This window comes from Sturnus vulgaris, chromosome 2, assembly GCF_052056855.1.
Source record: "Sturnus vulgaris isolate bStuVul1 chromosome 2, bStuVul1.hap1, whole genome shotgun sequence".
In the NCBI taxonomy this organism is placed as follows: domain Eukaryota; kingdom Metazoa; phylum Chordata; class Aves; order Passeriformes; family Sturnidae; genus Sturnus; species Sturnus vulgaris.
Window position 1 is genome coordinate 17,960,632 of NC_142244.1, and position 14,244 is coordinate 17,974,875.

Here is a 14,244-nt window from a genome sequence, read left to right on the forward strand (position 1 = left end):
AATGGGTATCAATAAAGTCAGTCAAAAAGTCTGAACATGAAGACATTTGTAAGGAGAATCCACTGTTCATTCTCTGTTTCATTTAAGAGTATCTCTCCCTTCAAATCGAAAAATTTCTGTCTTATGTCATGTCTCATATGTCAAGATAGAAATCAGAAAATGAACATGGAAAATGCAGATCTTTCCCAAAGGTGGTTATGTAAAAATGGCATTTCATTTCTGCACAGCATTTTCTGTCTACTTAGTCAAAGTTCCTAATTTTCTTAGAACTTTTCAACTCTTTTTATTATAGTAAAATGTGACCATTTGGAAGGAACAATCTAAATTCCACTCATTTCTGTATCTTTGTTAAATTTAAATTAGCCACATCTGCATAGACCCACCAAAAGCAGTAAGGTTGTATTTTTGACAGAAACATAACTTTAATAAGTGAGAGACTAATTTCAGAGCAGTGGGGCTAAAGATACCACTTATAGAATAATTTGGCTTGAAGATTCTTCATTACTGCTGACGTGCAAGATAAGAACACAGTCTGCCTGTCAAGAGCTTCAGTGTCATTTGCAGAGCTGACAATTAGTGAAATAATCATCATTGTAGGTGTAAGATGAATACATCTGCTGTGACAATCAATGAAGCACTGATACCTTGCAGCCTAGGCTGAATGGGAGACAATGCATGGTGGCACTGAACCAAGAAACCAGAACGTGCTTCGCTGTCTCCTTTATTTCTTCCTTCTCCCAAGCTGAGGTGAGATGAAGCACTGATATTCTGTTGTGGTTGATTTTTGCCCTGCCTCCACTCACTCGGCTGATTTGGCTGACATCCTCAGTTGCAATGTGGAGGTCTGGCACCGAGTTTTTCCTGACAATTTTCACCCAAAGCAGCTCTCTGCACTCACATTTGTTCAGAAATCAGCAGGGTGTTGAAGTAACTGCACTCTGATGCCACAGGGCTCTCATTCTCCTGCCTACCTTATCAACATATCAGGGAATTAGGGCTTAAAATTGTGCCCTGAAAAATAATTATAGAATCATAATGCCATGTATGAATAATTTTTTCAAAGAACTCTCTCTCAGCGATGAAAAATCAATGACTTATAAATAATATGGAGCCGCATCTGCATAAATATATGAGTGAAACCTTCTTCCCAAGCATGAAAGTGTCAAGAACATCTGGGATGTGTTGGTTGTGGGAGTAAGTTTTTCATGGCCTGTGCTTGAGGCATTGATTTGAGTGGAATTATCTGTAATCACCACTTTCCTGTGGAAAGGCTGAAAGGATGCTGTTTATTCCATCACACACTTCATGCAGAATGCCAAGCCTATGTGCTCTAGTCCAGAGTGAGCTGGGACTGGTAAGACTCTGAACCCTGAGTCCCTGATGTATCCAGAGGCTGGGACCCACCTTCCCCTCTGAAAACCCTCTGGTTAGATCACACAATTTTCTGCCTTGGCTCTGAGGAGTGCCATTTTTAGTGACCACCACCCTCATGAAGTGGATGGACAATGTCTTGATTTCAGTAATGACCTTACAGTGCCTATGAATTTGTAAATCAGCTTTAAATTATCAGGTCTATTCCAAATTTACCCAGTCCAGTGTCATTGGAAAAACCAGCATAAGCAGATGAACTAGCTCAGTTCAGTCAGCTCAGTTATTTTTACGTGATGCTGCATAAAACATCCCAAAACACGGCTATGCACTGATAGTTACTGCAACAGCACTTTGTCTTTAGGGCTTTATCTCTTAAAAATTTTGTATACCTAATCTGTCAAAATACTTCATGAATTTAACATGTTAGTTGTTTTAGAATTCTCTTAACTGTGGCACAAAAAGTACCAAGATAAAATCCTCCACCGAAAGAATTAATAAAGTGTTACACCAAAAACTGGGTGTCTTAGGGGATTCTGCAAAGTTTTTAATCATCCTTATTAAATGAGTTTAATAGCCTATTAAAATATAGTATTTCACACGTAGCTTTTCAAATACTGCTCTTTGTTCCAGTTTTGAGATTAATCAAATATAGTTGCTTTGCAATCAATAAATTAATCCCAGTGAGTAACGAACCATGAATGAAAATCTATAAGAAATATTTTACTAAGTGGTAAGAAAACTTATGCTATATATTTCTAGAAATAAGCCCATGGATCAAAGTAATAAAAGTATCTTCTCAGAATTTCTGCCCCCAGATTGCTGGACATCAGGTTTGCCTTAAGGAAAAATTTAGGCAAGTCAAAAATCACAAAATTATGTATTCTAAAATTCATCAAAAAAATCAAATGACTTTTCATTATCACAGTTGCATAAGAGGGAGTAACTCTCAGTTGAAGAAGGTGATGGTGCAAGAGGTTTTAATTATATCTCATTCTGATTGCATACATTTCTTTCTTTTTAAAAAATTATTTTCTTGCCTTTTTTAGAGTGTTTAGTTTTTATTTGATTGTGTGGAGATTATATTTGTCTTATACTTTTCATTTATATCTGAGGAGACAGCAGAGCATGTTATATCAGTTTTTTTTCTTTACATGACTCCATCTTTTTAAAAGTTTTTGCACCAGCAAATTCTCATGTATATAAGATGCACATTATTGGTAATGAAAACCCCACATTGTTGTCTACACGACAATGATTACACTTCCTCTTATTGTATCTCAGAATTAAAAGTTCAAAAGTCACCAAACTAAGAAACATGGGTATGTTTAGGGTTATCTAGACACTAAGCAGAAATGTGCTGTTTGATTTTTGATTTTAAAAATCCCTTTTGATTAACATGAATGGAATTCTTCACTAACTCATGAGTTTCTTTTTTTTTTTTTTTTTAATACAAAACCAAATAAATGAGGCAACAGAATTGTAGACACTGGGAATGATCAGACTTACGGGTACATGCCATAGTTGGTGGGTCCTTCTCAGCTCTGAAATAACCTTTCTCACACTGACAGACAGAAGTTGCTTCTGTGTGAGTCAAACTGTGTGGAGGGCACTTGGAGCACTTCACATTTCCAGCAAATGCTTTATAGAATCCAGGCCTGCAGGCTGCAAAGTAAGAAGATAAGTTTCATTAATAGGAGAAGATTTTGGCCATAAATAAAATCTATTCCAAGCAGTAATAATGCTGCTTCTTTCCAATCTAGATATAGATGCTTCGATGATACAATTCTTGACACTTTTTATTTTGGTTTATGGACTTGGATAAAAAGAAGAATATATTCTTGGTATACAATGGGGAATTGTTAAGAAAGATAACTTCTCAATTTTTACTTATTTCTCAGTGCTGCTTGAAATTGTCTTTAAACAACTTCCCTACTATCATTAAATATTATCTATGTTTTATGTACCTGTATTAACCAAAAAGAGTGAGATAACTTCTTATCTGCCAGAGCTGTTTATATGGTTTGCTTACTGAAGTAATGGACAACTTGCAATACCTTTATATACCTTGCAATATATTTACCCCCACAATTCCTTGATGAGACAGGGATGACTTCCCCAAATATTTATGGCTGGGTGTGACCTGCCTAGAGCACCCCAAGAAACCTGTGACAGCAGGGCCACCTCAGCTGGTCCCTGTTGGCACGAGGGGCTGGAGGATGAGGAAGAGATGAAGGAAGAGATGAAGGAAGGAGACCCTGACACCCTCCAGCACAAACCTGAAGCTATCCTGATTGGGTTAGGAAATAACCTGGATAGCAGCCAGCTTTGGGACAGGGAATTTGGGATCCTCAGAGCTCATCACTTCCTCATTTACTGGGAGCTGGGGTCCCTGCTGTTCTTAACCACAGCACAAGGTCACATGCTTTTTTTGCTGGCCTTTAAAGCAGAAACAAGTCATTAAAATAAATCTTATCCCAGATCTGTCAGGCAGGCATTCCAAGATAATATTTTAAAATCATCCTCAGACTTCATCACACACATTTAAACAGAGATTTCTTTCTTTTCCTGCCAGCTACCACATTTGCACTTGCCAGCATGTGTTGCAGCTACTGTCTTCTGGCTTCCCCATATGAAAACATTAAAAATGAAAGAGCAACTCAGACATGTACAGATTTTACAGGCTGCTTTTCCTCCTGACTCCTCCAGTGGTACAATGGAAATCAGCACTATGAATATAATTGTGAGGTTCCATGTGGCTTTTTCTCACTTTCACATATTCAAGACTATTTTCTCTACAATGCTAGAGGAAATAGGCAGTACTTCCTTTTCTTGTAATAAGATCCAAAAATATTTAAAATTAGGTGTTTTTAAAATACCTCAAAGTATGCATTTAATGGATTCAGCATCAGTTCATATTAATTATCAAAAAGCATTAACTCATAGATAACATATACATGATCAGTTTTTCTTCTGATTCTGAAGGCTTTTCTTGATATAAAAGCAGTTTCAGTAGTAGCTGAATGAAAAGGAGTGAGATGACACTGAAAAAGATAACACTTGATTGCCTCTCAGAACCCAAGAGCCAATTTTTCAAATGTAATTTCAAGAGCTTAATTTTGACCCAGCAATTTCAGCAGTTCTCCTCCCAGTGTGTTGTTCTGACTTTGCTGAATAGACATTAGGGAGGTATCCTGCCCTGCTGTCACTGACAGGGGGGGAAAAAAAGAGGATTTCTGGTGCTCGAGATAAAAGGGGTGGGAACAGCAGGGATCTTCCCCTCGGAAGTAGGCTACAGGTCTGATGCAATTGTGATTATAGTGAGTGGCAATTTTCCACTGATTGGAAAGGCAGCAGGTTTGGTGCAGGGAAGAAGGCAGCACTGTAAATACAGGCTGTAAGCTCTGACTCCTCAGCTTTGCTGCAAGAAGAGAGGAGGTAAGGCAAATTTGGGGGCCCTGCTAAATATTAAATTCCTGCTTTATTTCATATGTGACGTTTGTGACTTAAGAGCTGAAAATTCCAGATAACAGTTTCATTCAAAGAAAAAAATGAGTAATCCTTACTACTCCTGAAATTCAAGTCTGTGAGTTCTGAAATCATTCCTTCTTCCCTCTTGTTCCCCAAACAACAAATCATTTTGGATCAAAAGAAACACAGCATTCTCTGTCAAGAGCAATATTTTGACTAAAATTCAAAATTTCAAAACGAGACTCAAGGAGAAGAGTAATTTCTAATTAAAACAAAAGCAAATGTTTTATTCTGAAATGGTGGTCTCTACTGTATTTAAAGCAATTATGTTTTGGACATAGCAAGTCTTTCAACAGAAAGCACATACATACTCATGGAAAAGGTGGAGGGAAAAAAGAAATGGATTAAGGTAGATGATTTTACTTCTTCTGAAGTCAACTCAAGTACATCTATCCCTTAAGTCAAGAATGTATCAAATTCTGTGGCAGAGAAGCTACAGGGATATAGGGAGGCTTTTCAACTGAAAGGTTTACAAAGGTATTAACAACCCACTCCTCACCCAAATGCAGAATCTCACAATCATGGCTATTGATACTTGCAAATAAAAACAGCCCTTCGTAAACAAGATGAAATAACATAAGCTGAAAGCCCCCAAATGATCACAAGCTTGGGAAAACTCATCCCTCTGGATAACTCAGATTGATGCTGTAAGAATATAAACTCTTACTTTTGTGAAAGTGGAGGAATATGCAGCCTGAGTCTGAAATGCAGCACTTCAGCTGCTGTACAGATCTAAGCTGAGATTCTGATAACAATTTTTGTTATTTCAGTGGTAAACTAACCAAAATAATTGCTAAATTTACCATTTTCCACAAAAATATCTGCAAATTATTTCTAATGATGACTACTAAAAAAAAAAAAAAAAAGAGAGAAAAAAAATTGTGTTTGTTTTTATCTGTGTTACCACAAAGTACTTTTTCTATCTTCCAAATCACTGGGTGACACCTTGTTTCCCCTAATGTTTTCTACCAGAAGTGACTTGGTGAGTTACTGATGATAGGAACTGTAAGAAATTTGACTTTTGTAAAGCCTGGGGAAAGATAGCATATTATCTTAAAGGCTCAGTAATTAGCAGGGTATCTGAATGAACAATTCAAAGACATTACAGGTTTCTCCAATGAAATATGAGGGACTAGGCAGAGAAACACTGTTAATTTAATTGGCTTCATAAAAGATAACACATCTATAAACGTGCTCTGCTGTAGCTTCACCAGGATTTGGAAGGAACAGCATCTTCACGGGTCTTTTGAGCTGCCCAGACCAGTAAAGAAGGCCACAGCTCCATCACTCCAAAACAAACACAGCCATGGGCTCTCTTACACAAGAATCTTTACTGCTGGAGGCTGTTACAGCCGTTAAGTTCTTCCCCAGCCTCAGGGGTGTACAATATATGGAGACAATCCTCAGAAAATGCAAACACAGTGGTCATCTGCCTGGTCATAAAGCCTTGTTTCTTTAAAACTAAAAAGCAGCATTTTCACTGCTCTGTGGGAGCACATCATTGTCCAAGTTTCCAGTTTTCAGTTGTTTCTGTTTCATAACATCTGAATTGACCATTGCTGTGTTAGTTGAAGTGAGAGCAGTCCAAAGGAAACTTAGGAACAACTTGTGGGTATGTCTGACACTGTTGGTCTGTGGGTGGGAAGGCATTTGTCATGAAAATGGATTTTTTATAGCTTGCTGAGAACTCATCAATCAAATTAAATCAAAGAAGACTCTGTTGTCATTTACAATGAATGGCAACCATCAGCAGCTGTGGAAGAGGTGTTTTAATCTTTCTGAATCACACACTTTGTTATGCATTTCCACCTCCTATTTTTTAACCTTGCTTACTGGATCCCACTAATGCCCTGTGAGACTGGTATCTTTCATATTTGTTATATTCAGAATGATTTCAATATTAAAGTCTTCTTACTTCTCTGCTATCTGATCACTTTATAAAAAGGCCAATCCAATAAGGCTTGTTCTACTCCACCATTGTGCAGAAAGAAGGAACTATGATATTACTTTAACCAATTTATATTTTAGCAGAAGTGTGTAGAAAGGTGGAAAAGAACATGGAAAAAAATGCAATGAAATTTGGATGCTCCATATTTAAAAAGAAAGAACACAATCAGAAAATCAAGATTAGGATATTACAAAATTAGGACAATAAAGCTGTGAGGACAACCTTTGATTGTGAGTACAACCTGGTTAAATAATCTCATCTTTCTGACATGATTCTTGTTTTATTCAGGTCATAAATGGACTGTGAGGGGGATTCACTTTGAGTCATCTTCAAACTGATAGTGAAGCTGTGCAGCATGAGTTGCTGGAAACCTGAGGAAGAGTCCAGTGGAGGAAGGCCAACCCTCACAGATTATAAATTATCAAACATGCTGGTTAGTTCAAACTACAAAAATAAAAGACATTGTGGTATCGAGAAAGCAAAGCCCTGGTTTGATTTAGTTCCTACAGAGAGTAAGGAGAGGACAGGGACAGGTAATGACAGAATGACCCAACTTTGGGGGGACAATAGACTGACTTCCCTTTTTTGTTTGCAATAAATTTGATGAGTAATATTTCTGGGTGCTATGGTCTGCACTTAAATGCATCTGTGTTCATATGCTGCAGTCAATCTCTTCTCTTGACAATATCTCTGCTCTCTAATATTTCTATTCCTGGATTTGGAAAACTGATAGGAGCATGACTCAAACCCTTGACTTTAGAGAGGAGCAAGTCAGAGGAGACAAAAAGAGGCAGGTATAAGGCTGCTTCTTCAGTTATGACTACATAATGATGATAGGTAAATGAAATTAAATGTTCTTCCTCTTTGTGGTTTTTTTTTTTTCCCCAGTGACTTTTCTGTCATTTCCACATTGCAATATTCTATGGATGTTTTTAATGAAAATTATTAGAAGAAATGACAAAGGAGATAATCACCACCTATCAACAGTATTTCCAATTCACATCAGTGCAGTTTTTCTCTGTATAAAACACTAGTTTCAATACAATAACTTGAACAATTTTTCAGGTCATATAGGATGTTTTAAAAGAATCTGAGGTTTATTAAAAAAATACATGCAGACAAGATATTAATTATATTAATTTTATCACTGCTTGTCATACTAGATACAATCCAACAGCTCATCAAATAGCTGGGGCTGTGCTACACAGACCAGGTGAATCCCCTTCTGCACATTTTTGTACTACAAAAAAACCCCCAAAAAACTGAACAAACCAAAAATGAGCATCCTAAACACTAGACTAGAATTTAAGGTTATGATTCTAAATGAATAGGTACCACTGAAAGAAAGAGATGGAAAATGTTTTCAATCCTGATAAAACTCTTTTTCACTCAGTTCTTAGAACTAGGTGAATTATTCTTTTGTCCAGACTACTACAGAAAATAAAATTTACTCCTATAACAGGTAGATGGCATGTAAGGGTGTTCCACTGAATAAAGAATTAGCAAATTACTGTTCCAATGAATACAATAAACCAATATTAAAAATTAGCAAAATAAGCAGCTGAAAAGAGCTTAATTTCATTGATCAAGCACTGCAATCCAGATAAAGACAATATCCATAAAAAAACCCCTGCTCATAACACAGGCTACACAGCTGCAAAGAGGAGCTGCACCCTTTTCAAATGACCCCTTCAAATGTTTTATAAATTGTACGCATGAGTCAAAAGAGATTTTTTTAAAAGAAAAAGTTGCTATATTGAAACTTACAGCAAATTTGTGTGTTTTCAGTTCAGATACTTCTTCCTAAAGTCTCACAGAAGTGCCAAGTGACAAAAAGTCAAGTGGCTGCAAGACTGAGGTACTTTATTAGTAATGGAAGAAGAGAGACAAAAGCCAACAAGATACACCTTCACTGATTTGTGCTGCTGACTCTGTGCTGGGAATCCCTGAAGTCCAAGAAACTGGTTGAGGTGGGAACTACAAATAATCAAATGCACTGCTCCACACCCAAATCAGTCTTTATTTCTGTTGATATTTTATGGATAGACCCCATAGAAAAATCACAATTAAACGGATTTCATAAACCCTTAAAGGTGACAGCAAAAATATTGTTTTCTACACAGCATAATTTTTAAAGGAGCATCACTGTGTTTTAGGGAGACAGTGAATGAGAGGAATCAGCCAGGCTAATTAGGGCACACAATAGAAATGGTAATCAAGGAACATGACAGCAGAGAAAAAGAAGGGAAGTAATTTCCTGCAATATATCAGTGCATACTCCTGGGATCAGGAAGGTCTGCAGGAAAAAAATGGGAAGGAAAAGATCATTAAAGCTGCAGGCAGCCATCTCCAGCATCTCCAGTAATCACCTTTAAACGGAGAAGGAGAAATGTAACCCTGAGAACACTTCAGGGCAATGCAGAACATATTCACTGAGTCCTCAAATCTGTCCACAGCAGCTGTGAAAATGCTTTATTTTAAAGTATAATATCAGTAGCGCTTTATTTCATTGTTCCTTTTTACTTTTTAATCATTGTTCCATTGTTGAAATTAGCTAGAAGGACTTTTGGGGGGAAGGGAAAAGGCAGGAGTGTGATAAGTTTCTCAATATTGTAGTGAATACAGCAACGAGAAATATAATTTATTGTAATACAGAAGGAACCAGTGTTTGCTGGAATTTCTCTGTGCTATTTCAAGAGGAATTAGTGTCCAGCTTCTCTTTTCACAGAACCTTTCATGCTTTTGTGTACAGCTGAGGACTAACTTATTAGAAGACACTGCAAACAGTCATTAAACCATACCAAATATTTCCTTCTGCAAGAGGAAAAAGTGGTCTGGAAAGATCAGATCCATTTTGTGCCTAATTCCTTTGCACATTATCTATCTCCTGTACCTCTTGGTGAGAACAGTTACAGAATCATCTCCTGGCCTGAATATCATAACCAAATGCTAGAAAAATATCTCCCACTATGAGAAAGATTTAAAGTGCCTTCGTACCAGGTACATGTACAAAAATTCCTAATCTATGGAGAGCAGTGTGTCAATCATAATATATCCCTATTATATATATTATATCAAATGCTATCATATATGTATTATTCTGCCTCTCTGTCCCTTCTATTGGCATAAAGTTTAGTTTCTGTCGTCCCTCTCCCCATTTTTTCTTCTTCTTCTTCCTCTCAGTATGTGAAACCTTTCTGTTTTCAGCTCTGAACATATGATAAGTAGTTAGTCATGGATTTCTCTTTTCCCTGTGCAATAACAGCCCCTTGGAATCTGCAGATGCCCTTTTTCTATCCATAACAAATTAATCTGCTAGCCTGGGTTAATTAATTCCTGTGATAGCCATTATTCAATTTGTTTTGCACATGGGGTTTTTTTTGGAACCCATTTTTTTTTCTGAGGCTGTTTCCGCTTTTGACAAAGACCAAAACTTCCAGCCTGAGTATTGTTGCAGTGATGTTTTGTTGGCTGGCTTTATGTCAGACTGATTTTCTGTGTGAAAATTGTAATTTACCAGAGCAGTTCTCAAATAATGAATGTTGCTTGGCTTCATGCCTTTGAAAACACTCAAGGTGTGCACTGAAATCCTACAAAAGCTCCCCCTGTCATGACTTATTACTGGATAAGCTTTCTAGAGAAGGCACACCTTGAAGGAATGGAATATCCTTACAGGCAGTTATTAACAATAAAAATCTGAATTACAGGGCAGCCTCTGTTTACAAGGTTATAGTTTCTTGTTGTGGCCTTATTAAAACATTGCAGATTTTAATGGCTTAAGATCTAAAACTAAATTTTTTAGGGTTCACTGCTTTCACTACAGTAATTATTTTGATAATAGATCAGCTAAAGTGATACAATTTTTTCTTCTCTGTGTAACTGTCTCTTTTACACTAATATAATTAGCAAGAAACAATAGCAATGAGAAAACAATCTAACACACTTTAAAAATACTTTAAATAATCCAATATTTAAAAGCAGAGGCTTAAAATCATGCTTGCATTTTTAATTATGGTTACCAAGATTGCACATTCAGGTATAGATTTGAATGAGTGATTTATTTAAGGCCCTGCTTTATTTGCATGTACAAGTCAGGAGTTTGGACACACAGGCAAAATTACTGTAATGAGGGGGATTATTTAAATGCCCCAATTCAGACAGGTAGTTGTAAAGTTGGGTAATTCATATGCAAAAAATGCTGAAATGTTCTTATAAAACCAGGCATTTGGTCTTTGAAATAGAGTCCTTTTGGATGTGTTTGCAGAAAAGCTCACCAGCTTGATTTTTAAAGACACCAAACATGATTAGTGACTCCTAGACTATTTCAGTTCTGACATGCCATTGAAAATAAAGTACTCACACCTCTGTGAGAACCAAATACAATTTTCTTTTGTATTATCTCTGAATACCCACAAGCTCACAGGCAAATAATCTTGATTATTAAAAATTGTTTTCAACCCATCTTTTTTGTCTTCTACATTACTGTACTCAATTTTGTGTAATTTTATTCCATTCTATTATTGTTTTAAGACATAACAGTAAAACAATGTGGTATTTGTGAATAAAAAATTTGTGATTTATGTCAGCAACTAACACAGTATTCACCTATTTTGCCATGGAACCAACACATAAAATTCTTTAATTAGTTAATTCAAGTTTTTCTTTTCCTACATCCACGTAGAATCACCTGCATTACTTAGTCTCAATTACAAACTACTGAATTGTATTTACACAGGTACAGATCACACCAACATTCCTCTTTTTTAGTTTTTTTTTTTTTTTTCCATTTCATAAGCAAACACTGCCAACTTCCCCCAACCCATCATCACATTCAGATTAATGTGAATTTCAATGTATAGGCAATGCCTTGGTTAACCCAAGGGAATGGGTTTCAGACTACCATCTCCAATTTTCATCTACTGGCCTTCTAGGACAGGAATAAATCCAACCTCATTTAAATAAAGCAAAAATCATGAAGGTGCCCTTTAGAAGAATAGGTTTCTAATTTGTGTTTCACTGAAGTAGTTATGTGGGATAAATCTTCAATCCTTGTGTCTCATATATTTCACATGATTGATGACAAGAAGCAGAGTTAAGTATTGCTGCTGAACACGCTGATACTTCACAGGGATCTCACAGAGATGAACCATGACTTTAATAGGAATTCTCAAATAATCACCTTGATAAGAAAAATGTTCCCTCCAATAAGACTTCTAGTATTGATAACGAAATTGGAGCTTAAGAACACAGGTAAATATTACTATAAAAACATATTAAATCTGCATAAAAGCTGAATCTTTCCTAAGTACCAGAGAGGCTTATGTCTTGTTTTCAACTATACTGGATGCACACTACAGTGTTAAGTATTTTCCAAATGAAGAAAATAACATCCCCATCCTGAAAAATCCCAACCAAAGCCTTTAGCTTAGAGAGGTCAGTGGGATTTATTCAAGATTTCCTAGCAGTTAATTATCCTGACTACAGATGCCAGACCCTCACATGCCACAGGCAAGGTGAGATTGCAGCTCTTTAAATGAGGAGCCAAACACCACAGAACAGCACCATAAGGTCATCCTGCAACTGAATTTACTTCTTTTTTTCTCACTTTTCTTCACAGCTGTAGACCTACACTCAGACAGAGATTTGGCACGAAACTGACCTCTTAACTACAAACTGTTTAGCTCAAAAATCATTCTCTTTAGAAGTTATTAGCATCACCTTAGCAGGACTGTGTGAACATGGTGTTCTGCTATTTTTAAGTATGTAAATTCACATGGCAGTTTTCATTCTGAAAGAAAAATGTTTACAGTTTTAAATAGGCATGTGTGGTTTTGGTAACATTTCAGGGCAAGCACACACTTTAAAAAAACTGGCAACAATTTTTAAAATATAATTTTAGATATTTGGCCGATGATTAGACATGCCTAGAATAATCCCTCAATCAAAAGAAAAATACAATTCAGAATTAGGATTACACAGCCCACAAAGATGACAACTACTGATGCTGCATTGCCATTCCTCATCAGATTGTGACTTTCATTCTGGTAAAGTTTAATTCCATTTCAGCTTTTAAATGCTCATTAAGAAGTGTGCAGGACAGAGAGCTTTTGAGTTGATAAATTTCTCTGTTCTAGCTGAGGTGTGGACACATGACAGGAAGCAAGAGAGTTACAGCTCACTCACTGATGGGTGGACTCTGGTGATGTCTAAGTCTTACAGCAGTTAACATCACATTTATTTCACACCTGGGGGTGGCACACTGCTTGTATGTGGTCAATTTTCACCTTTTTCCTTCACTGACATTCACGTTTCTCATACTGTGAGCAAAACGACTGCGACACAAATACCAGGAGCTACAATTCTGACAGTAAATGAGACACTGCTGCCTTCATTCAGTGTTTGAAAGTGAACAATTTAGGAATCTGTGTTCATCTAAAGAGTAACAATGGACTCTATCATTTGTCAAATTTTTTATTTTATAGGCTTTTTTAATAGAAAGCTCAAGCGAGAAAAACAGGCAACCTGTTAAACTCAGCTACAATAATGTAACTACACTTGACATGAACATTTTCAATCACTATAAAAAGCAACATATCCACCGATGTTTAGTTTTAGAAAAATAGATACATTACACAGAAATATATACACAAAACTACATTAATTTTATTTGGGAATTAAAAAAAATTTCTAGAGAGTAATCCGTATGAGAAGTGGCTGAGGGAGCTGGGGGTGTTCAACCTGGAGAAAAGGAGGCTCAGGGGAGACTTTTAACTCCCCATGAAAGGAGGTTGTAGCAGGGTGGGGATCAGTCTCCCAGGTAAAATGTGACAGGAAGATGAATTTGATGTCAGAGGCACAAAAAAACCGAAATGGAGACCTTTCCATTAGAGGATGCTCAGTGGCATTTATGTTGTGCAAGAACTTTTGTTATGAAATGCAACATTGTTAAAACAGAAAGATTGTCTTTTATTACCTAAGGATAGTAAATAACAATGTTTTTGATTTGTAATTATTACAATGATAAATGCTTTAGGGTTCAACAGAAGCAGAAGTTTGGTCAAAAATGGAAATCAATATGGAATTAATATGTCTCATCTCATTTATAAATTTGCATGTATACATTTCAAACCTATCACAGCTGAGTGGCAGTCCAATTAAGAAAGGCACAGGACTGGAGCTACAGGTAATTTCATTTACAGGTAGCATTGGTCTGGGAAAACATATACATCATCTCTGGTATTATTCCTGGTACCAGCTCGGGCTACAAACCTATAAATTTTCAAATAATTAGGAATTAATTACACCTTCTCTCCATCCTCATCCCCCTTTCCTCCATCATATATTATAAACTCTGTACTTGCAGAATGGATCCTAATCAGCCTCTTTATGTTTATATA

At 36.5% G+C, this 14,244-nt stretch overlaps 1 protein-coding gene across 4 annotated transcripts in view; it reads right to left on the reverse strand.

The window, feature by feature from the left end:
* Positions 1-14,244, reverse strand: part of EPHA6 (EPH receptor A6) — a 369,885-nt gene that overhangs the window by 195,422 nt on the left and 160,219 nt on the right. For all 4 annotated transcript variants that reach the window (XM_088158465.1, XM_014882838.2, XM_088158463.1 and 1 more), the window contains exon 4: positions 2,878-3,033. In XM_088158465.1, coding sequence (XP_088014591.1) covers positions 2,878-3,033 — 156 coding nt within the window. The remainder of the gene's footprint in view (positions 1-2,877; positions 3,034-14,244) is intronic.